General features: G+C 39.9%; 1 protein-coding gene and 1 long non-coding RNA gene across 2 annotated transcripts in view; one reads left to right on the forward strand and one right to left on the reverse strand.

Annotated features, from left to right (window-relative positions):
* Nucleotides 1-5,389: 5,389 nt before the first annotated feature.
* Nucleotides 5,390-23,871, forward strand: part of LOC142153003 (uncharacterized) — a 121,346-nt gene continuing 102,864 nt past the window's right edge. The window contains exon 1 of the long non-coding RNA XR_012691424.1: nt 5,390-5,569. This is a non-coding gene — a long non-coding RNA (uncharacterized LOC142153003). The remainder of the gene's footprint in view (nt 5,570-23,871) is intronic.
* Nucleotides 16,875-22,231, reverse strand: FGF23 (fibroblast growth factor 23). Its single transcript, XM_075205409.1, has 3 exons — nt 21,977-22,231; nt 19,162-19,265; nt 16,875-17,607 (listed from the first exon to the last, which is right to left on the reverse strand). The coding sequence occupies exons 1-3, from the start codon at nt 22,185-22,187 to the stop codon at nt 17,173-17,175; spliced, it is 750 nt and encodes a 249-aa protein (XP_075061510.1). The 5' UTR covers nt 22,188-22,231; the 3' UTR covers nt 16,875-17,172.

A 23,871-nucleotide genomic window follows, 5' to 3' on the forward strand; every position in this document is an offset into this window, starting at 1 on the left:
AGAAAATGAGGGTGGAGCTGTTGGCATGTCACGGTCCTCTTCAGAGGACAATCTCCTGACCAGCAGGTCTTTGCACCGCTGTAGATTTGTGTCCGCCGGAAACAGAGACACAACATACGCTTTAAACCGAGGATTGAGCACGGTGGCCAGAATGTATTCCTCTGACTTTAAAAGAGTGACCACCCTCGGATCCTGGCAAAGCGTACGAAGGGCTACATCCACAAGAGCTACATGCTTGCTGTAATCGCAATGGCTTACCAGCTCCTCCCTCACTTTCTCCAGCTGCTTCTGCAACAGCCTGATCAGGGGAATGACCTGACTCAAGCTGGCAGTGTCGGAACTGACTTCTCGTGTGGCAAGTTCAAATGGCTGCAGAACCTTGCACAACACGGAAATCAGTCTCCACTGCGCTTGACTCAGGCGCATCCCCACTCCTTTGCCTATGTCGTAGGTGGCTGTGTAGGCCTGAATGGCCTTTTGCTGCTCCTCCATCCTCTGCAGCATATAGAGGGTGGAGTTCCAGCGCGTCACAACCTCTTGTTTGAGGTGATGGCAGGGCAGGTTCAAGCTTTTTTGATGTGCCTCTAGTCTGCGGTAGGCACTGGCTGAATGCCGAAAGTGTCCAGCAATTTTGCGGGCCACCGCAAGCATCTCCTGCACACCCCTGTCACTCTTGAGGTAATGCTGCACCACCAAATTAATGGTGTGGGCAAAACATGGGACGTGCTGGAAATTGCCCATATTTAATGCCCGCACAATGTTACTGGCATTGTCTGACACCACAAATCCCCATGAGAGTCTAAGTGGGGTAAGCCACTGGGAGATAATTTCCCTCATTTTCTCTAATATGTTGTCAGCGTTGTGCCTCTTATTAAAGCCTGTAATGCACAATGTTGCCTGCCTTTGCATGAGCAGCCATTTTGTAGATGCTGCTACTGATGCAGCTGTTGCTGTTGCTGCGGAAGGGGATGCATCTACCCAGTGGGCTGTCACAGTCATATAGTCCTTCGTTTGCCCAGAACCACTTGTCCACATGTCCGTGGTTAAGTGGACAGTGGGTACAACCGCATTTTTAAGAGCACTGAGGACACTTGATCGTACTTCTCTGTACATTTTTGGTATCGCCTGCCTAGTGAAGTGGAATCTTGAGGGGATTTGGTACCGGGGACACAATACCTCCATCAACCCTCTAAATCCCACTCCACTGATGGCGGACACCGGGCGCACGTCTAACACCAACATTGCAGTTACAGCCGCAGTTATACGCTTTGCAATAGGGTGACTACTATCGTATTTGGTGGTCATGGCAAACGACTGTTGGACGGTCAATTGTTTGGTGAAAGACTTAGCGGTCTTACGACTTCCCCTCTGGGAAGATGACCGACTAACAGCAGCAACAGCAGCAGTGGCAGTAGTAGGCGTACCGCTGCAGGATTCCTCGGATGAATCCCGTATTGAGGAGGACTCAGTCTGGCTGGTGACTTGGGCTGCAGGACTGAATCTGATGGAGATTGTGGAGGAAGTTGACGAGGAGGGTGTTGCTGGTGTGTATCCAACTGGACCACGGGATTTAGGTGTCCCTGTACCGATGAGGGTCCTAGCCCCAGTTCCTGAACTAACCACTGAACTATGAAGGTTATTCAGGTGACGTATAAGGGAGGATGTTCCTAGGTGGGCAAGATCCTTACCCCTGCTTATTTGAGCTTTACATAAGCTACATATTGCCATACATTGGTTGTCTGGATTTGGATAAAAATAACTCCAGACCGAAGAGGTGCATTTTTTGGTCTTCTGACCAGGCATGACGATGGGCTTTTTCATCCCATGGACATCAGCTGTTTCCCCCCCTGGTGCCTCATTTACAATAACCACATCACCATCCTCATCATCAAGTTCCTCCACAGCGCCAGCTACATCATCAATAGCCTCCTCCCGAGCCACCTCTTCCCGTACAGTGATGGGAAGGTCAGGCTTGACAACCACCAACACCCTTGGACTCGCCTTGGGGATTTGTGATAATTTCTCTTTAGAAGGCAGAGTTGTTTGCTGTTTTGTTGCTGACAGCATAACTCTCTTCAATTTTTTGTAGGGGGGGGGAGGAGGAGGAGGGCTAAGATCCGTGGGTGAAGCTGAACCACTAGTCATGAACACGGGCCAGGGCCTAAGCCGTTCCTTGCCACTCCGTGTCGTAAATGGCATATTGGCAACTTTACGTTTCTCTTCAGATGATTTTAAGTTTCTCTTTTTGCTACTTTTTCTTAACTTGGGCTTTTTGGATTTTACATGCCCGGTACTACGAGATTGGGCATCGGGCTTGGAAGACGACGTTGATGGCATTTCATCGTCTATGTCATGACTAGTGGCAGCAGCTTCAGCATTAGGAGGAAGTGGGTCTTGATCTTTCCCTACTTTATCCTCCAAATTTTTGGTCTCCATTATATGTAGCACAAGATACTGCAGAATGTGTGAACTTGGTAATATTGCAGTACCAATGGACTTATACTGCTGGATTGGTTTTGCAAATTTGGTTATAATTATTATATATTTTTTTTATTTTTTATTTTTTTTTACTTTTTTTTTATTTTTAAAAAACTTGGGAATAGTGGGGAAATAACTATGCCCTTAGAAGCACAGAGCACAGGACACAGCACCACTGGACTGAACAGGACACGGCACAGGACCCAGCAGCACTACGGAACTCAGCAGGACAGAGCACAGGACACAGCACCACTGGACTGATACTGCAGAATGTGTGAACTTGGTAATATTGCAGTACCAATGGACTTATACTGCTGGATTGGTTTTGCAAATTTGGTTATAATTATTATATATTTTTTTTATTTTTTATTTTTTTTTACTTTTTTTTTATTTTTAAAAAACTTGGGAATAGTGGGGAAATAACTATGCCCTTAGAAGCACAGAGCACAGGACACAGCACCACTGGACTGAACAGGACACGGCACAGGACCCAGCAGCACTACGGAACTCAGCAGGACAGAGCACAGGACACAGCACCACTGGACTGATACTGCAGAATGTGTGAACTTGGTAATATTGCAGTACCAATGGACTTATAATGCTGGATTGGTTTTGCAAATTTGGTTATTATTATTATATATTTTTTTATTTTTTTTAATTTTTTATTTTTTTTTACTTTTTTTTTATTTTTTACAAACTTGGGAATAATGGGGAAATAACTATGCCCTTAGAAGCACAGAGCACAGGACACAGCACCACTGGACTGAACAGGACACGGCACAGGACCCAGCAGCACTACGGAACTCAGCAGGACAGAGCACAGGACACAGCACCACTGGACTGATACTGCAGAATGTGTAAACTTTGTAATATTGCAGTACCACTGGACTTTTACTGCTGAATGTGTGAACTTGGTAATATTGCAGTACCAATGGGCTTATACTGCAGGATTGGTTGTGAAAATAATTAAAAAATATTAAAGTAGTTTTTGGTATTTTATAAAAAAACTTTTTTTTATTTTTTTAAACACAGGGGAATATTGGGGAAATAACTATGCCCTTAGAAGCACAGAGCACAGGACACAGCACCACTGGACTGAACAGGACACAGCACAGGACCCAGCAGCACCACTGACCTCAGAAGGACAGAGCACAGCACACAGCACCACTGGACTGATACTGCAGAACACAGCACAGCACAGCACAGCACAGCACAGCACAGCACAGCACAGCACTAAACAGCACAGCACAGCACTAAACAGCACAGCACTAAACAGCACAGCACAGCACAGCACTAAACAGCACAGAACTAAACAGCACAGAACTAAACAGCACAGAGGACCACCTAACACACCCTCCCTCTACCCTGTTCAATGCCCGAGTGAAGATGGCGGCGACTAGCGGGGAATTTATAGGATCCGAGTATCGCGAGATCCGACAACGGGATTATGAGTCAGAGCCTCAGTTTCACTTTTGAATTTGGCGCCAATACCCGGATCTGTCTCGGATCCGACTCGGATCCGCAACGTTCGGGTGGGCTCGGATTTCAGAAATCCGAGCGCGCTCATCCCTAATATATATATATACCAGGGCCAGATTTACCGTTAGGCAACCTAGGCACCTGCCTAGGGCCTGGCGGCTCTCGGGGGGCACAGCTGGGGGGAAGGTTGGGTGCCGCGAATCGGGGGAGGGGCCACACGGGTCTGGTGTGGTGCTGGTCTCCTCCCTCCCTCCTGTGAGTGGCCTGCTGTGTATCACATGGGACGTGCACCACATCACAGGTGCCGTCCCATGTGTGAAGGGGATGAAGACTCCACAGCTCCTAAATGAAAAAAGGTAAGTTGGGGGGGGGGGGGGTGTGTGTGTGTATTGTGGGTGTGTGTGAGGGGCCACTGCGTCCGTGTATTGTGTGTGTGTGTGTGTGTGAGGGGCCACTGCGTCCGTGTATTGTGTGTGTGTGTGTATTGTGTGTGTGAGGGGCCACTGCGTCCGTGTATTATGTGTGTGTGTATTGTGGGGGTGTGTGTGTGAGGGGCCACTGCGTCCGTGTATTGTGTGTGTGTGTGTGTGTGTGAGGGGCCACTGCATTCGTGTATTGTGTGTGTGAGGGGCCACTGCGTCCGTGTATTGTGTGTGTGTGTGTATTGTGTGTGTGAGGGGCCACTGCGTGCGTGTATTATGTGTGTGTGTGAGGGGCCACTGAGTCTGTGTATTGTGTGTGTGAGGTGCCACTGCGTCCGTGTATTGTGTGTGTGTGAGGGGCCACTGCGTCCGTGTATTGTGTGTGTGAGGGGCCACTGCGTGCGTGTATTATGTGTGTGTGTGAGGGGCCACTGAGTCTGTGTATTGTGTGTGTGAGGTGCCACTGCGTGCGTGTATTGTGTGTGTGTGTGTGTGTGTGTGTGTGTGGGGCCACTGTGTGTGTGAAGGGGGGGGGCCAAACCGATATCTTGCCTAGGGCCCCATGAGATGTAAATCCGGCTCTGATATATATATATATATATATATACACACACACACAGACATATTATATATATATATACACACACACACACACACACACACACACACGGACATATTATATATACACACACACACATACAGACATATAACACATGTACAGTAACACATATGATTGTTTAGTCGGGGGCGGAGCTTATGGGATTGACAGGCTCTGGGACACTGAGGAGAGGACCTGAGGAGAAGCATGGGTGGCCAATACACTGCCTGCTTGTCCCATGTCACTGATTGCAGATACCTGACAGCCAGGAAGGTTCTTCTCAGCAGCCTCTCCCCCCCCAATACCTCACTGCACTGCCCTCTCTGCGCTGCAGCCACTGTCGGTGACAAGGATCATGCAGGCAGTATAGTGGCCACCTCTTCCACCTCAGGCCCTCTCCTCCCCAGCTCCTCGGGGTCCCAGCCTGGTAGTGACCCCTCAGGGCTCAGAAACACAGTAAAGATTTTTTGGGGGCGGTTGAAGTACTGAATCATCACCCAAGTGACCACAGTTCCATTAATGCAAGAACGAAGCTCGGAGTCAGTCCCTCACCCTGAGGATGATCTCCATGTAGTGGAAACACCAGGTGAAGGTGAGGCTTTTGGTAAAAGTAGTCTATAAAAACCAGATATATTTGGAACAAATTATGGAGAGGAAGAAAGACACCACTGCACAGGGTCTGCAACCCCGTAGAATCAACAATATATCATACTTGTCAACTCTCCCTGAATGTCAGGGAGACTCCCTGAAATAGGGGTGATCTCCCTCACTCCCTGAAGAGTCTGGCATTCTCCCTGATGCTGAGCCAGTACAAGACGTGGTTGGCTTCGCCCCATCTGTGGCATGATGATACAGTTCAGAAATTGTGTCCTATGTCCATGTATTGATGCATATGGAGGTGGCCATTTTCATGGAGACCAAGATTTAATCAAAGACTGACAGGTAAGACAACATGACTTCAGTAATGGAGACAGAAATGTAAAAGACACTTCAGTCTCTAGAGATTCATTAGCTGCTTTTCTTTAATGCATAGTTGCCTACTCTCCTGGGATGTCTGGGAGACTCCGCATTTCTGGGAGACCTTCAGGGCTCCTGGGAGAGCAGGGCAACCTCCCGGTTCTCGTCCCTACAATAGATAAGGGGGGGGGGGGGGCTTATTGATGCAAATATTGCGCCATCTTAGCCCCGCCCCTGCTGTAATTGGCAAAAATTGTGACAATCGTTTAGGGGGCAGGGCCAACATGATGCAATTCATCAAGCCCCGCCTCCACACACCCACCTCCCAGGGATCTCCCTGAAGCCAACAAGGAAAAGTTGGCAAGTCTGCAATATATAACAAAACAAATTGCAGTGGAGTGTTAGATCCTCTATGAAAAACTGGAAATGCAATGTGATTGGTATAAAACAATTTATTAAAACATTGAAAACTATTGAAAACATTGAAAACATTAAAACTATTCGTCTGGATTTTCTTGATTGTAAACGAATACACATTTATTGTGCAGAGACTCTCCGTATTCTGGATATTGATCTAAATTTGCTACATAGCATGTTATATATAGCAAGCTTCCAGTAACATATTTCAAATGGAAACAGATACCGCTTAATGTGGAGATAATATTCATACTTCAATATAGGTGCACCTATTATCGATACTCCTTAAGATAAGGTTCTGTTGATTTTATATGCAATATCTGAGAATTATCCATATTTTAAATCTCATTACTGATAATAATGTTTTAATAAATTGTTTTATACCAATCACATTGCATTTCCAGTTTTTCATAGAGGATCTAACACTCCACTGCAATTTGTTTTGTTATATTTTGGTAAAAGTAGGTCTGTTACCCGTGGAAAGTTATGTAATGTGGAAAATCCATTTTAAAATAATTGAATTGTATTTAAGTAGTAATAAATTGTTTGCAGTTTATAGATGACACTGCTACTGTGCTTTATCTGTACCTATAGTAACATAATAACTGACTGGAAACAAATATAAATATATATATATATATATATATATATATATATATATATATAAAACACCCTTCTGTATTATGCATTGTCAGGGTGTATATACATTGAATGATGTAGGTGCTTCTCACCTCTGTGCTTGGTTTTCGGTGCATCCACCTGAATCACCGCTGTCTCTTCTGGGGTGTTCTTGAAATACACCAGGGGGAGATTCGGGAAACCCCTGCCCAGTACTGACACACTCTGTGCTGCAGAAGCCAACCAGGCACATTTATTGAACTGGAACCACTAACAGCAGCTTTTAAAGGTCTCTCAATCACTTGCATCAAGGTACATCAGTCACAGTGTGTAAACCTTCCTGTAGCAACAACTGTAAAATCCTCAGCTTGTATCCTTGCTTAATCCTGGGACTTATAGTTCCACAACTTTAATTTAACACCAGAGGGATCACATTGTGGTATAAGCTCAAATTCTGATTAAACAAACACTTTGTGCACGTTTACCTGCCCACCCATCTATTTCTGACTCTTCAGCCCTGTGTGAACAGATATAGTCCAAACCCCACTTGAATAACAGATAGGTAAATTAACCTCAGTTACTTATCTACACCAGTGCGGGTCCCAGGGTCTGAACTTGATTCCCTCCAAAATAGCCTGACAAATAGACTGTCTGTTCTCTCTGCCCAGACCACCAATCCAATGCCCTACTGCTTAGGCAGGGCCGGTGCTAGGGTCCATGGCGCCCTAGGCAAAATCGGCGCCCCCCCCCCCCCCCCCGCAAAAATCGGCGCCCTCCTCCCTCCTCCCTCCTCCCCCCTCACCCGTCTTTCCTTACCTTGTCTCACCACCGCCGCCTCTCTGCTCCGTCTCCTCCCCTCCACTCACTGACACTAGTGAGTGGAGGGGAGGAGACGGAGCAGAGAGGCGGCGGTGGTGAGCAATAGCCTCTTCCCCCCCTCCCCATGCATCTGAATGCTGTGCGGTGGCCGTGACAGGTATGGTCAGCGGTCGCCGCACAGTTTTAAAATTAATTTCCAGTTCTGTGGCGCCCTCCAGGCGCCCTCCAGAGCCCGGCGCCCTAGGCAAGTGCCTAACCTTGCCTAATGGGAGCGCCGGGCCTGTGCTTAGGGCATACTTGCCAACCTTTCCTAGTTGGCTTCAGGGAGATCCCGGGGGAGGTGGGTGTGGGGGCGACCCATAGACCCATAAGGCAACATCGGAGCGCAGCTTTAGCGCACTTTGCCATCTGAAAACGTATCAGGTTTACCATGATGCAGAAACGTCTAACGCAAATCCTGATATTTCATGTTCATCAAGAACACACAGCTGCGTTGAAGTTATACGACGAGTTGAGAGAGATGGTAACCAGAAATGAAGAGAGGAAATGTATTTTTGACAAAGTGTAGGATTAATTAGGTCCTTCATACTATTTTCTGAAGTCACGGTATCTGTTCTAAACTTGTGAAACTTTTTTAAATTATAGCTTGTCTTCGTATAACTACCAAATGTTCTTTAATATAGATTTCCTTAGTATAGATTTAATACAATTTTTTTTTATTTGTTTATTTAAAAAACTCTTGAGTGTTTCGTTCATAAACATTTAATAAATAACCTGTATTGATGATGAACAACTATTCACTTTACTATTATCCTGGATTTGGTGCTGTGCGTCCAGTAGCAATTTAAATTTCTAGCACATACCATAACCAGTGAGGCAGTGACTATAGATTTATAAATACTCCCAATCAAATGAGATTAGGCTGTCAATGAAATCTGAATAAAAACTAGGTTAATGACCATGAAAAGTATACATTTTTAAGATAAACAATTGAATTTATCTATCTTTCTAGCAGCTAATGTACTAATTGGTAGTTAATATTAATAAATATTTAATGTATAAATAAATTATCTCAGTAAAATAAAGTAACATAGGATTGGGAGTCTTTGTATATCTAACAGTCACTTTTACAACTGTTGTAAAACGAGACACCAAACGCGAGAAAAAGGTGCTCTAAGACCTATTGTAGTCCTTGGTCTTTAGCTCCCCCATGAACATTTTAGTTCTTATGTCCCTGACGCTGGCCCCCATGTTTTGGTTTTGGATGTAGATTTTGGTTCTAAAACGTCTTCGTGTTTCGGTTTCTCTCAAAAATCCTGTAAGGTTTTGGATCTGGATTTAATTAAAAATTGTGAAAAATAGATAAATTTATGTGATTTTGAGCTAAATTTTGTTCCTATATATACCAGTTATAACATTACCATTCATTTCCAGTCTATTTTGTAATGATCTCTTCACAACTGTCCAAATTTTCACCAATTTTGGCCAAAGTCTGCTGCGAGCTGGCTCGCAAAAATTAGTGGCTTCAAAAATGTGTAGCAATTTAATAATTATTTTTTAACAAACAAATTTTATATTTTATTTCGGTGGCTCGAGCTGCTCAGAGTCAAAGAAAGGAACACCCTGCTGCTCAAACTCTAGCATAACACCCTGTTTTTAGCCCGCTTAATAAAGATGTCACTGACTGACCTTGACTAAAATCTGCTTTGAGTACGAAAGAGAAAAAGCTTTAGATTTTCCAAGAATGAAATATATTGTTTTTTGGGGGGTCCTGCTGCTTACACTGAAACACAACACCCGTTTTTGCACATTTACCATAGAGATCACTGAGACTGACCCTCACTAAATTTAAAATGACTTTGACTGCAAAAGAGAAAAGATTTTAAAAGAAATAATTGTTTTTTGATGGATGTTGTTTACAGTCAAACCTGTTTTTTGGCTGTTTCATAAAGATGTCACTAAAACTGACCCTCCCAAGATTGTGTCTTTCACTAGAAAAACTTTGGCGTTTAAATTAAATAATTCTAATTCTTTTTTTTGAGGTGTGCTACACTAAATAGAATGAGAAAGAAATACCAGTTCAGAATGATGTCTATATATTTTATATAAATGCTTAGTGGCGTGTGTTAGTCTGTGTGTGTGTGTGGAAAAAATAAAACCAAGCTGCAGCACCACCTGCTGGGCGGAGTTATACACTGACCTACTAAATTCTTAGTGTGTGTGGGGAAAAAAATTCAGAAAGGGCTGAAATTTGGTATACTAAGATGTTTTTAATTTGTTAATTTAATTTGTTAATTGTTAAAAGTGTTTATACAGATTTTAAAAATATATATATATATTTCTTGAAGGAGAAGTGACAGTTGGGAGTGGTTGGTGGTTGCCGGGGGTGACAGTTGGGAGTGGTTGGTGGTTGCCGGGGGTGACAGAGCGAGAGGAGTGTGATACTCAGGACCGCTGAGAGAGATCCCTGTGTCTGGATAGACATCTGGATAGATTTGGTGATAAAGATGAAGGATGAGGTGGTGACATGTGGACAAAACCACGTTAAAAAAGGGCGCTTGCGTCGGGAAGTAACGCTCTTCCCCTGAGGAGGCCTGGGCTAGGCCCAAATGCATGACAAGAACCTTTTTAACACCTTAAGTAGCTTGATTTGACTAGAATGCATGAGTATCATGCACGGGTTAACTTGTAATATATATAATGATATAGAATATATATACTATACACATACACAGTAGCCAGTGCTCTATCTAAGCGATCTGACAGACTGACAATCGATCAGCAAACTATTCTAGCTGACTGATCACTATAAAAATAAACTGCATTAAAAATAATCACAGCTATTGTAATCTATGTAAAAGTCCCAATTTCACACTGCCTAGCGTTATAGTCACTCTCTGGATGCTATTATAGGAGCGCAGCCTGCAAGCTGCCTTCCTCTCTACACGCTGTGTGTTCTAAAATGGTAGATGAGAACAGGGGAGAGGGAGATAGATAGATAGATATCTATATACAATTTGGGAATTTTTGTTCCCTAGAAATGACGTTTAGCCTAGTTTCCAGATTCAATTTTGGCACGAAAAATCGAGTCGTGTTTCTTTATACTCTGATCCACAAATGTCGGATTTCTCTGAATCCAATCCGTTCATCTCTACTATAAGCTGAACCTGTTTTTTTTTTTGTTTTGTTTTTTTTTGTTTTTACTCTGTACCTAGTTTACCCCAGACAATCCCCTTTTTTTTACCCAAAATCTTTTAACTCAAGATCTGATTTTTCCCCATAAGTTACACCCAGGATTAAGGGGAAACAGGCGTTTATGACTTTTTTATCTTTTCTGGGATTTGGAACGATGTAGGAGGTGAACTGTATATGACTTCAGGTTACATGGGTGACACTATTTTTCATGTCAAAATTGTAGTATAGCTGTAGTATACTTATAGTTGTAGTATATTTATAGTATAAGTTCTGCATGTTGACATTCGTCACCCTGATTTAATCAGTGCCGGTGCTAGGGTCCTTGGCGCCCTAAGCACAGTGTGAAAATCGGCACCCCCCCCCTTTAAAAATCGGCGCCCCCCCTTTAAAAATCGGCGCCCCACTGTCAAAATTGGCGCTGCGCTTCCCTCCCCTCAGCTCCCCATGTTTTTCTTTAACTTACCTGCATGAAGCTGCTCCTCTCTGCTCTGTCTTCTCCCCTCCACTCACAGACACTTTCGGGCCGTGATGATGACATCATCACGGCCTGTCACTGTCAGTGAGCGGAGGGGAGGAGACAGAGCAGAGAGGAGCAGCTTCATGCAGGTAGGATTCATAGCCCCTTCCCTCCTCTCCTCCCCGTGGATTTCCGTTTTAAATGACCATAGTCATTTTTTTTTAATTTCGAGGCGCTCTGCAGAGCCCGGCGCCCTAGGCAATTGCCTAACCTTGCCTAATGGGAGCGCCGGGCCTGGATTTAATTTACCACCACGTTTACAAATTTTGGAGATAAATCTATATGTAACTTTAAAGTTTTTTGCATCTACTTATGTAATATTGGCTCTCTAGGGGGAGGGTGCCTGTATGAGATGTGAGCACATAGAAGCAAAGATTTTAATCCATACATCGCCGTGGAGCCTCGTCACATGTGATTGAATGTCCCCTGTGTATTACATGTTATTAATATATTGAATTATAGGATAGTGGGGCATGTATAAATTGGAGTAAGATGTAAAATTAAATCAAATATTGGGACAAACCAATCAAAAATGAATAAAGACATTTCAGACACACACAGGTTCCTGACCACTAAACTCCAAAACTTACATATGAAGAATTAAGGCAAAATTCATTGTTCACTGTAAGCCTGACATTTCCACTGAATAGTAGAGTATAACCTTCCAACTCCATTAGTCAGCTGAGGCTTCTCCCACATGTTAAGTTGTCCAAGTGGCGTCTGATAGATAAAGAACCTGATGTTGCAGTCATTTGAGCTGCTGTTACACCGCTGGCCCTGCCCCTGTGTATCAATCCACCAATCTGCATGGGGAATTTTACAGAGTATGTCTGGGAGCTGTCAGTCTGCCTGCTTTGTATTAGACGCACCTCCCCTCAAACAGAAGAGGAGTGAATGAGAGCATGATGGGTATATTTTGTTATGTAATATAAACTGTGCAGTTATGTATGTATATTATTCATCTCCAATACACATCCTTGGATAAATAATGACTTTACTTACTCATGAACCTTTGCTTAAAAGTACTGCTAAATTAGAGTAGCTTGTGTTTAATTTTACAATAAAGTTGCCATACTACATAAAACTATGTAAAATGAATTCATCTCTTAGTTTCCACTGATGGATGTCTCTATCCTCATATCAATCAGATACCATTTACCCATAGTCAAAACACAATTTATTTTCAGTACAATGTCAATTTTGCACTGCTGTGACCTATTGTACCCAATAATGCAATTTATGAACACACCACCGGAGGGCAGCATATACACAATTTGAGTCAATTAAAGTTTTGTGTTTTAAGCTGGCTGTCTACTGCAAAGCATGCTGGGGCTTGTAGTTTCACAACATCTGGAGAGACACAGGTTGGCCAGGCTTGCACTAGAATATGCAAATTACCTCATGTAGGGCATTGGGTACTAATGTCACGTTTAAGCTAGTAGAAGGATGTTAGGGTAATGCAGACCCTTCCAAACCAGCCGGAGTACCAGGGCTGCTATATGCAGCCATTATTCCTGGGGCTCAGCCTGTTCTGTGTTTATAGACCCAGGAAGTCAACTTAGTTCTCCAACTTAAAATGGTAATGTGCAACAAAGCTAAACAATAATGCTTTGCCATTAAATTAAGTCGTGGCATCCTCTTACTAAATCATTTCACTGTCACAAAAATATAACACGAAACAATAATTCTTTTGTGAAGAGTAGTTTTATTTGCATACAACAAAAGCATCATCTTTGTGGAATACATTATAAATATCTATAAATACAGCTATGACTTTGTTTTGCAACTCTACAAATAAATAAATAAATATAGCAACCCTCCCCCAAAAACAAAATATTTGCTTTCTCTAAAAGCTGACAAAGCCCTGCCTCCTTCCACACAATTATCTGGAAAATACCAATGTCATGTCTCCTGATCAGAGCTTACTAGTAAAGGGTCTAAGCTTATATTCCACAGAGACGGGATGCAGACAGAACATGGTAGAATGCAATGATGTGTGTGGGCCTCCGTTGCTGCAGGTGGCAGTACTAAAATACTTAAATAATGGAATTATTGGTTGAAGTGGACCTATTACCTACCTACACATAATGGAGGTAGACAGTCCAGAACAGATATTTGTGAGACTGTAGTCTTTCATTTTACAAGGATCCACTACCTCATGATGTAGTGATACGGTGATGTCACTAGTTCCTAGAACTCTGATTGGCTGCACACTGGATCAGCCCACAAAATGGCTGCCCCCAGTGTGTGTAGATGACAGGTATAGGGCTGCATTTGCCTGTTTTTCCCCTCCCAAGTTTTCAATTGCTGTTAAAACTGATCAGGCATATTGCTGAAGTTACCCTTTAATAAATCACTTTTATAGGTCCTCGATAAATGTATTTTTGTTTAGTTATTGATAAAGGTGTATTTTCAGAGGCTATAGGCAATTTTCATCCTCAGCCTTTTGTGGAAATAAATATTTACAATATTATCCCCATTGCTACTAACATCCAACTGTGGTGAAAATGACACAACATACCATTATATACATATGCTCAATTCTTTGGAATAACAGTATTTTTCTATATAAATTTATAGTGGCGAAAGTAGGACTGCCCTTGAAAAGCCACAAGACATATGCGCCTACCCATGATGCCTACCTCCCGACATTTCAAAAAGCAAAAATGGTAAAATACAAAACAAATAAGCCTGTACGCCAATCGGCCCCAGGATTGACCATACCATGCCCAGAACAACACAAGCCATGGCCATACTATAGCGAGGCCCAACCCCTTTATGGGTCCAAGTATCGGCACAGTCCCGCTAAAATAGGGACTGTGGGGAGGTTTGCATAATGCTCAGCCAGCTCTTGGTGTATTTAATGAACAACTGGAGTGCCAAATATTGGCGCTCTCAGGTTAACAGCAATGGCAAACACAGGATTAGAAGCTTAATATTAAGAAAAAAAACAAAACATGTCATTAGAGATATATCACAATAGAAACATGTTAGTTGTTAGGACGTGTGTAAAAATTGATAAATAACATTTAGGGCCAATAACCCCGGAATAGGACAGTTGCTTAAGTTGGAGGACTGAAAATTAATTAGCCCTAAATACCCATATGCGTGTATATGACAATATTACATATCAATATCGCTCTTTCTCTCTCTCTCTCTCTCTCTCTCTCTCTCTCTCATGTAGACTAAAATGATGAAACAGTATATTCTACCACATGTAACAACAAAAAGTCTCCCTTATTAAAATGTAAGTAGAGCTGAGCAAAGCTGCAGCAAACTTTTGTGCAAATTTGGTTTTGCAGGAGTATAGTCATTTCTCAGAGCTGCAAAGCGCTGGCTATATTTTAAGTTTCGCGTTTGCTTTACCTTTTTGCAGAGTTCTACTCCACACTGTGTTTGTATATCTTGCGGAATGAATAGAGCTGAGGGGACAACATTCCGTTCATCCTATTGTGCAGTGTTGGATTAGAACCGGGAACAATTAAATCCAAACACTATAAGGCGAAATGCGCAAGTTTCATGGCCAAATGACAAATGAGGATAAGTGTTTTAAAATAGTCGCTCACCTCTAGTAAGGTATTACCTCCCCAAAATATCATTACATGACACAGGTGTTGATGCATACATACATATATGATAAGAATAGTGCAACATTGTATCATTATTTGTAACTTTGATCTGCAGTGTCTCTTGCTAACTCAATAAAACAAACAAAAACATGAATTGTTTTCACACTGTTCACTTAATCTATAAATACATTCTTCAGATATCGACTAAATTAATAATTATATTTAAAAGTGGACTTTTTAGATTTATATTTGACTCACTGTTTAGCAACAAGTCTTGGTTCATCTTTGGTTCATAAACAGGACATAATGACTTAATGTTAATCAGAAATAGGGTAAAAGTGCCGCACAGCTGCTCTTAATTGCAATCAATTTGTGGCAGAGACTACACCTCATGGTGCCTGAGTCATTAAGGAAAGTAAAGCATAAAAAAAGAGTAACTTTGCACCTGGGCAAAACCATGTTGCATTGGAGGGGAGGTAAATTTATAATGTGGGGACATATTTATAGTTGTGGTAGGTCATGTCCTAGATCAACTTTAAATTTCAGTGTAAAAATAAAGCTATCAAGTATTTGTGTGCTAGATGAAAAAATAGACAGTATATTCCTTAAATGCAAAATAATAAACTAATTTGCACCCCTTGCATTGTAACATGGTTTGTCCCAGAGAACATTTACTCCTTTTTATTTGCCTTACTTTCCTTAATAATGTTTGATTAATAAAGATTCCAAATGGTAATTTTTTAACCTCCCGGAATTTAAACTGCCTCACATAAAGTGAGCACATACTAGCCAACTACTTAATGGGGTTGTGTCCTGATTTCCTATAATAATATCCATTTTGTCAGCTTTTACCACATAACAGCAAATCTCCTCCATACAAACATAATGTTCTGGTTTAGGTATCTTGATTTGTTTGAAATAAATAGGGTTTTATAGCAAATGACTGCTCCAGGCATTAAAAGACACTCTAACACATAAACTCTAATAAAACCATCTAGATCTGGCAGTGGATGCTGGGACATAGTTCCGCTATACCTGGAAAAACAATGGCTACCTACCTGTCTGGAAAAAAATGCCTATTCTCATGCTTTAAAAGGATTTGGTTACCTATTAAATACTTTTTTTGTTTTCTTTCCATATTAACTCTCTAGTTCTTCTTTTATATTTTTAATATTATAGATAAATATTAAATAAATAGACTATTTATTTCGACATTATGCTCCTTTTCAAAAAAAATAATTAAAAAAATCTAGTGCAACATTAGAAAATAAAGTGAATTTATCCTAATACTCCGCAACTGTTGGCATGAAGGCCGATTATCCAGTAATTTTCACCCATTATAAATAAAAGATCAGGGATGTTTGCAGAGTACACCCAAATATCTCTCTATAAAATACATGAAAGTGATTGCAGCTGATTTAATAAAGATAAACTAAATGCAGAATATGGCTTCTGTGTATTGTCATAATAGTCTTGTAGCGGCATAGGTATATTCTGTGAAATTCTGTCTAACCTCAGCAAGTTTGGTGTGTGTATAGTATATTAATAAATATGTAGGTAGATATGTACTTAAAAGATAGAAAATACTAATATATATATATATATTTATTTACACACAATTTGTGTCTTGACTCTTTTCAACCCACATATTTGTATTAATATACTATATTTATTAAAAAAGATGTTTAACAAACATTGTTATTCATTTTTTCTGTTGTCTTATGGTAGAAATACAGCACTTAAACATTTCAGTCACTTTGCAGCATATTCCAGAGTAATGAAATGTAAGTCTGGCTGTTGTCATGAATTATTCTAAGCTAGTAAAAGATATCAGGGGTGTGAAAGCCTCTGCTACTCTTTTTGCAGAGTCACCTGATTAAAAAAAAATTTGCTGTGTTTCAGACAAACAGCGATTCAAAGTGTTCTATTTCAACCATAGGTCACTAGAGAAACAATGATTACAATGATTTGCAAATCATCTTATTAAGTTGAACAGTAATTAAAAAAATTAGCTTAATTTCAAAAAGTTTAAACCATAGTACCTATGTTAGGTATCGATTACGCTCTTGTATAACTGAAATCAGTTGGTGCGGTGTGGAATGATTATCTTTTATAATAGTACTGACGTGGATGATCTTTCCTTGTGATAATAATGCCAATTGGATCATCAGGGTCCACCTTATCATTCTGATCACGTCTTACAGGCTCTTGAGGGAAGTAAGGCTTGACATCTTGAGCATTTTTGGGTGTGGGGTAATTTAGGGTGGTCTTCTTTTCTCTGCCTATATTAAAAGGGTCAGGAAACAATTCTGCACTGCGGGTGTGTCGAACGGGCTCAGGGGTGATGAATCTGGTGATTGGTATTTTGTTCTCCATGGATAAAAACTGAGAATAGGGCGGCAAGTCCATTCCTGGGCGGAAAAACTGTTTTGGCTTCTTTAGGCTCAGCAGATAGTTGTGTGTCGGGGAATGGTAGACGTCATGGCGGTTCTCAAGAGTTTCGTGCTTAAAGATACAGTCGTCGTAGCTAAAGTAATGCTGGAAAAAATACATAAATCGATCTTAGTCTGGTGATATAAAATAAACAATACATTCATTACGGGGGACATTTATCCAAAATGTTCTACAAGTTACTGTGTAGAGAAGGAGATGTTGCCCATTGCAACCAATCAGGCACTGTCATTATCTCTACTACATTTTAGTAAATAAGAGCAAACATCTGATTGGTTGGTATGTGCAATGCTAGCTTTTTCTTTGTGTTACCTGTTTGACAAACTTCATGAATGACCACATCCCTCTGTTGTATATTAGTAGGGTAAGCTGATTTCAAGAGTCGAATGTCAGTGTGTGTGGCCAGCTTTAGAAACAGGTATTGGAAACCATTGCCAGGGCTCTAGAGATATTCCAGAGGTTATTACTACCTATGACACCTTCTAAACAGCCTGACAGGTAAAGTGAGGGTTCTAGTGTAAGCTCAGTTGGGAATAAAAATTGTGTCTAAAATATTTTGTTCACCGCACTACATAAACTTGTATGTGCTTTATAAAAATAAAAAAGATTAGCGTTAATATGTAAAGAGGTTCCCGTGGCCAGAGCCTGATTAAGAACCCATGGGGTCCTAGGCAAGATACTAGTTTGCCCCTCCCCTCCGTTTATTTAAAAAACACAAAAACATGGACCCTAGGCAGGAGTCTAGGTTGGCTAATGGATGATCAGATTCTGCTTGTGTCCACAGTTTTTTCATTACTGTCATATCATTTATCAGCTTAATGTGTTAAGGATTGCTGTGCTTTTAAAAGACCACCCTAGTTTAACACCCGTTATCAAACCCAAGTGCATTGATGAGTGATAGCGACAAGGAAATATCACCGGGGCTGCCATCATTGGGGTACAGGGAGTACCGCAGTATGGGGCCCCACCAGCCCTGGGCCAAAACAGATTTATTAGGGGAGAGGGGGCCTCCGCAGTGGATTATGGGATTTAGCGAGCTCAATTTCTAGGCAGCAGCATCTCCTGAGATGTGGGGGGAGGCTTCAGCACTAAATTAAGGAATACGGCACCATGTCCGCCTCCATTCCCAATGTTTGGGGGCCCCACGGTCTGCAGTCTCAACCCCCCAGGTGTGCATCTTCCTGAGAGAGAGAGGTGCCCGACTCCCGGATAGAGAGCTACGACACAGCAATGTCGCTGACGTCAAGTACTTGATGACGTCACAATGGTTTCCATGGAGAGGAACCGAAAGGAGACGGCAAGAAGAAGTAAATTGTAGAATGGTAAGCAAACTACTGCAGGGGTTAGATAGAAACGGGGACGGAGGGATTACTGCAGAGAATTGGGGGGCAAGCACATGTTGGGTAGAGGATTATTTAAAAATGGGGTGGGGTGGGAGAATGAAGGAGGAGGGTCCTGCCTTTTACACTTGTACTGGGCCCCGCAGTTTCTAGTGGCAGCCCTGAATATCACACATCTATATTATGTACCAGGTCAGTAACATCCCACTGCAATACTTCTTTATACTCTATTTCATGCTCTTATATATACAACATGGTTCTGAATACTGCTCCGTACCCAATTACTTTGTTTAATACTTACTGATCCGAAAACATTTCCGTATCTGTCCATGCACAGGTAACGTCCACTCTTTACACCCGTGATTATAACTTTGCCAGCAGACTCCGATTTAATCATTAATGCGCCTATGGGAAAAACAATCCATATGTATAGATTCTAATTGCAACAAAATTGGAATAGTCTATGTTTCAAATAACAATACATCATAAAGAAGACCCGGCTACATTTTTGCTTAAAGCGGAAATCTCAAAACTGTTTCAGGTGGACTAAAAGTGCAACATGTTACCTGTGGGATCATTTACTCTCCTGTTGTCAGTTATAAAGAAATTACAAGTTACCAATGAGCTACGTAAGCTCTGTAAGCTTAATACTACAGTCATTGATCTTCATGGTGGCTTAGAGAGGATTATTTACTAACGTAGTGACTGTAATAACTTATATTACCCAGCAGATTACCTCGCTTTAGATCAATGATAGACACCCTGCCTGATACCCTTCACACCCCAAGGTATATTTTATATATAGAATATGTCAACGTTGTTCCTTTTTGTTCCTTTATACAATGTTTGATATTGTGCTGAAAGTCTAATATTACATAGATGCTTCCCCAGCTCTCCAGGAATCCTCTGCAGTATGTGAAGCTGAATATGCAGATTGCTCAGAAAATCCTGATTAAACCATATGTATGTTGCCTTGGCCAGATCCCTGGAGAGCATCTATTCCTTGTGGTCCTTGAAATTATATTTTTTTGTGCTGGAAAACATTTGGGACGACTAGAAAGTTATTAAGTGCTCATCGCTGCCATCTTTGCAGAATTTATTTACAATAGAATTTTAACAAATCTTTTTTGGGGAATTTAAATGCTCTTCTTCAATAAAGATTACAAGAATAGATTATGAGAATTGCAATTTGATTTGTAAGGACAAATCCTTAGGACAATTGATAATCAGGGATTTGCCGAAACCACCTGAGGCAACTGTCTCAGGTTAGCAAAAATAAGGAAAATATCAAATTGTAAATTAGTAGGTTTAACAATGTATAGATATATTACAAGCTCTGATGATGTTTGAATTATGTTAGCAAAATGGCTATGCATGCATTACAGCAGCTATGAAATGATTTGCCCTTAACTGTAAATTATAAGAATATTTTAGGCAACCTTGTAGTTGAGAGACCTGTATAAACTTATGCCACATAATGCCTTTCTACTGTCTTGAAATTTCTTGGTGCCTTCTAATATCTATAGCAGAGGTCTCCAAACTTAGTCCTCAAGTGCTACCAACAGGTCATGTTTTCTGGCTACCTGTTGGTAGCCCTTGAGGACTGAGTTTGGACACCTCTGATCTGTATAATTTATTACATAAGAGCATAGAATATTGATGGTACACATACAGCACTGGGTCTATCTAGCCTGCCTTCTGATATATGTAATATTTGATGTAGTACACATGGATTCTCGTTTTTTACCTTCTCAATAGTGATTGCAATATCAGGACATTCCTGTTTTAATATATATGAAACATATAACAGAATGTTTCTATTACCTGTGAAATAAGTAATATAATATTCTATACATAGAAAATAATGGTTCATGAACTTGTCTTTACTTTAGCATATAGTCTCCAAAATGTCCTATAGTAAAGATTCTTCAGCTTTTATATTCCCATCAAATAAATGTTTCTATAACTAATGCACCTGGAAAACAGGATTCTAGAGTTATTGTGTGGGAAGAGTATTTTCATGAACTTTACTGCATTTAGGAACCATCAGTTTTAAAAAAAAATCATAGCCCAGGATACTGTAAAACTTTAGTATTCCTGGAAAATAAAAGTTTATTCCACCTATGCTTGAAAACAAAGGTTCCACGATCCTCAGGTACTTTAGATTTAAATATTGTGCACATTACATATCCTTGGGAAATACCTGTTTTTGAGCTCTCCTATAGTTACTTAGTATTAGCATCTAGAACTTTTATATTTATTAGAAATAAATATTCTAGAACCTTGAGAAATCTTCTTCTACCAGTTTCTCTGGCAACTAGAAATTAAATGTTCTAGATGTTCCAGATTCCTGACATTTTTGGATGTTCTCCTCTCACTAGATAATGAAAGCTCTTCTATGTTTTTTAATGAAACACTTAAACCCAGTTCTACAAAAAATCAGCAAGTTCTTGCTGCTAAGAAAAACGTATTTATCACATTTTTATAGTTTCCTATGCGATAAATTAGACAACAGCAAAACAACAATGCCATCAATTCAAATCATCCTCTGAATGATTGTATTTTTTTTTATTAAATTTAACAATAAGCTGACATGATACAATTATACATTTTATATAGGAATAACTTGGGGTGCCCTGGTGTCTTCGCAGGTTCACAAAATCCCATTCAGGTAGGCTAATTGACTTTGGACTAAATGTGCCCTAGTTTATGTGTACAGTGTGTGTGTGTGTGGTAGAGAAAGAGATTGTAAGCTGCACTGCGTCAGGAACTAATTTGAATGAATATAATAATAAAATAAATATTCTCTGTACTGCGCTGTGTCATATGTTGGCACTATTCACGTAAAGGATAATGTTAAAAATAATTTATGGTAACAATAATAGCAACAACATATATTTAATTTTAAAATAAATACAATATAGGGTGATAGTTAATTTTCAAATTAAAATATATGTTAAAAAATAATTATTGTAGTAATTGTGTTGTTCTGTAGTGTGTGCACATGTATGTGGTGTACATAAAAATAATATTGCAATAGACAAGGGATGGTGTATCCCCAACGCCTATGATGGACACACAGTATTGTCAGGTGCAATTATAATTAGCAGACTTACTGTAAATGGTTTGATGGGGCGATCCGTCTATGTGCCCGTCGTGATTGATTTGCAGGTGGAAGCTGTTCCATTCTGTGGCTGTGTACAGGTGCATCAGTCGGTCCGGAGACCCCCAGCCAGAATTTATTACTGGGGAGGAATTGGGGAATGCAACACTGACCTTTAGGCTGGTCAGGGCAAGTAGTAAAAGCCCTAGTCTGATGCTGGCCATGAGTCTTCTTCTTGGGATAGGTGCTGGTGAAATATGATCTGTCCTCTGCCCTCAAGTCTGGGACTTAGATGCTTCCCAACTTTTTTGCAGTATATATAAAGGCAGCAGCCAGTGACATCACACAGGAAAAACTTGTTATGAACATCCTTTCTGTCGTAACAGCAGAAATTTAAGAGAGCCCTGAGACATAAAATACTTAAGGAAAAGGAATTCACGTATATGTCCTGGGAAAAATGTAATGCCATTATTTTCAGCAATTTTTGTTAAGGTAACATATACTGTATGTACATATATATATATATATATATATATATATATATATATATACACACATATTTGTCTATCTATCCCACATATATATATATATGTATATAAATATATATATATATATATATATATATATATATATATATATATATATATACACACATATTATTATATTAATATATCAGTTGTACTGAATGATCATTGGATAGCCTGGTCCAATCAATCTTACCTTTTGCACAGGAGCCTGTTCTGGTAAATACTTTGGATCAAGAAGTGAGTATATATACTTCTATATATAGAGTGGTTAGAGTGGACATTTAGAAGTATATATACTCCTTGATCCAGAGTATGTACCAGAACAGGCTCCTGTGCAAATGGTTAGATTTAGTGGACCATGTAATCCAATGATCATTCAGTACAATTGATATATTAACATATATATATATATATATATATATATATATATATATATATATATATATATATATATATATATATATATATATATATATATACACATATACAGAGTAAATTTAAAAAATATACTAGTCACCATTATAAATATATCTATATACTTGTTGTGTGAACATACTATACTGCTTTACATTGTTTTGTTTTTTATATAACGATCAGTGATCAATAAAATACTATATTGCAAATTTTAAGTACGTTCCAATTACACATCTGTCCTTCAAGATTTGGCTGAAATCAATGGTTGAGGTGTAATTTTAGAATTTACAGTATGGAAATTTAGAAGTGGCGGTATTAAAAAAATGTAATGGGAATTTAAGTGACTGGAATGTGATAGTGTTATAATGAAGGCAGTAGTAGAAGTGGCGGTATGACGTACCACCGTATACACCCCCACTTCCACCATTGGCTGAAATAATATATCACTCTATATAGGTTCTTGATAGTTAGTGCTAATTCACATTGTAACTTTTGTATTTTTTTCTTATATAGTTATTGCTTCTTTAACATGACATAAAATTATAACTATACATTAAAAAAAAAGAAAAAACATAAAAAATAATATTGATTTTATTTTTTAATTGAATGGAAGACGCTGTGTGCAGAAAGAATGAGAAGATCAGATAAAAGGAGAAGATCAGATAAAAGGATAGAGTATATGTTGTTTTATCTACTTTTATTTCTTACATCTAGAGGGCAGTCATTTAACAGAAAATGAATCGTCCCCAAATCAGTTAAAATACTGTCTCAAGATGTGACTACTATATCATAGCATGCAGTGTGTGGTCTGGAAAAAAAAAACAGTACACAAATTAATAGAAAGGAAAGTAATATAAAACAATGCAGACTGTTATGCACTTATATTTGACATGTTTAAGTTTTACTCTTGTTTTTTGTATATTTGTTTGTAAATATGTTTTATTTTTTTTTACATTATTCTTAAATC

This window comes from Mixophyes fleayi, chromosome 4 (genome assembly GCF_038048845.1).
Source record: "Mixophyes fleayi isolate aMixFle1 chromosome 4, aMixFle1.hap1, whole genome shotgun sequence".
NCBI lineage: Eukaryota > Metazoa > Chordata > Amphibia > Anura > Limnodynastidae > Mixophyes > Mixophyes fleayi.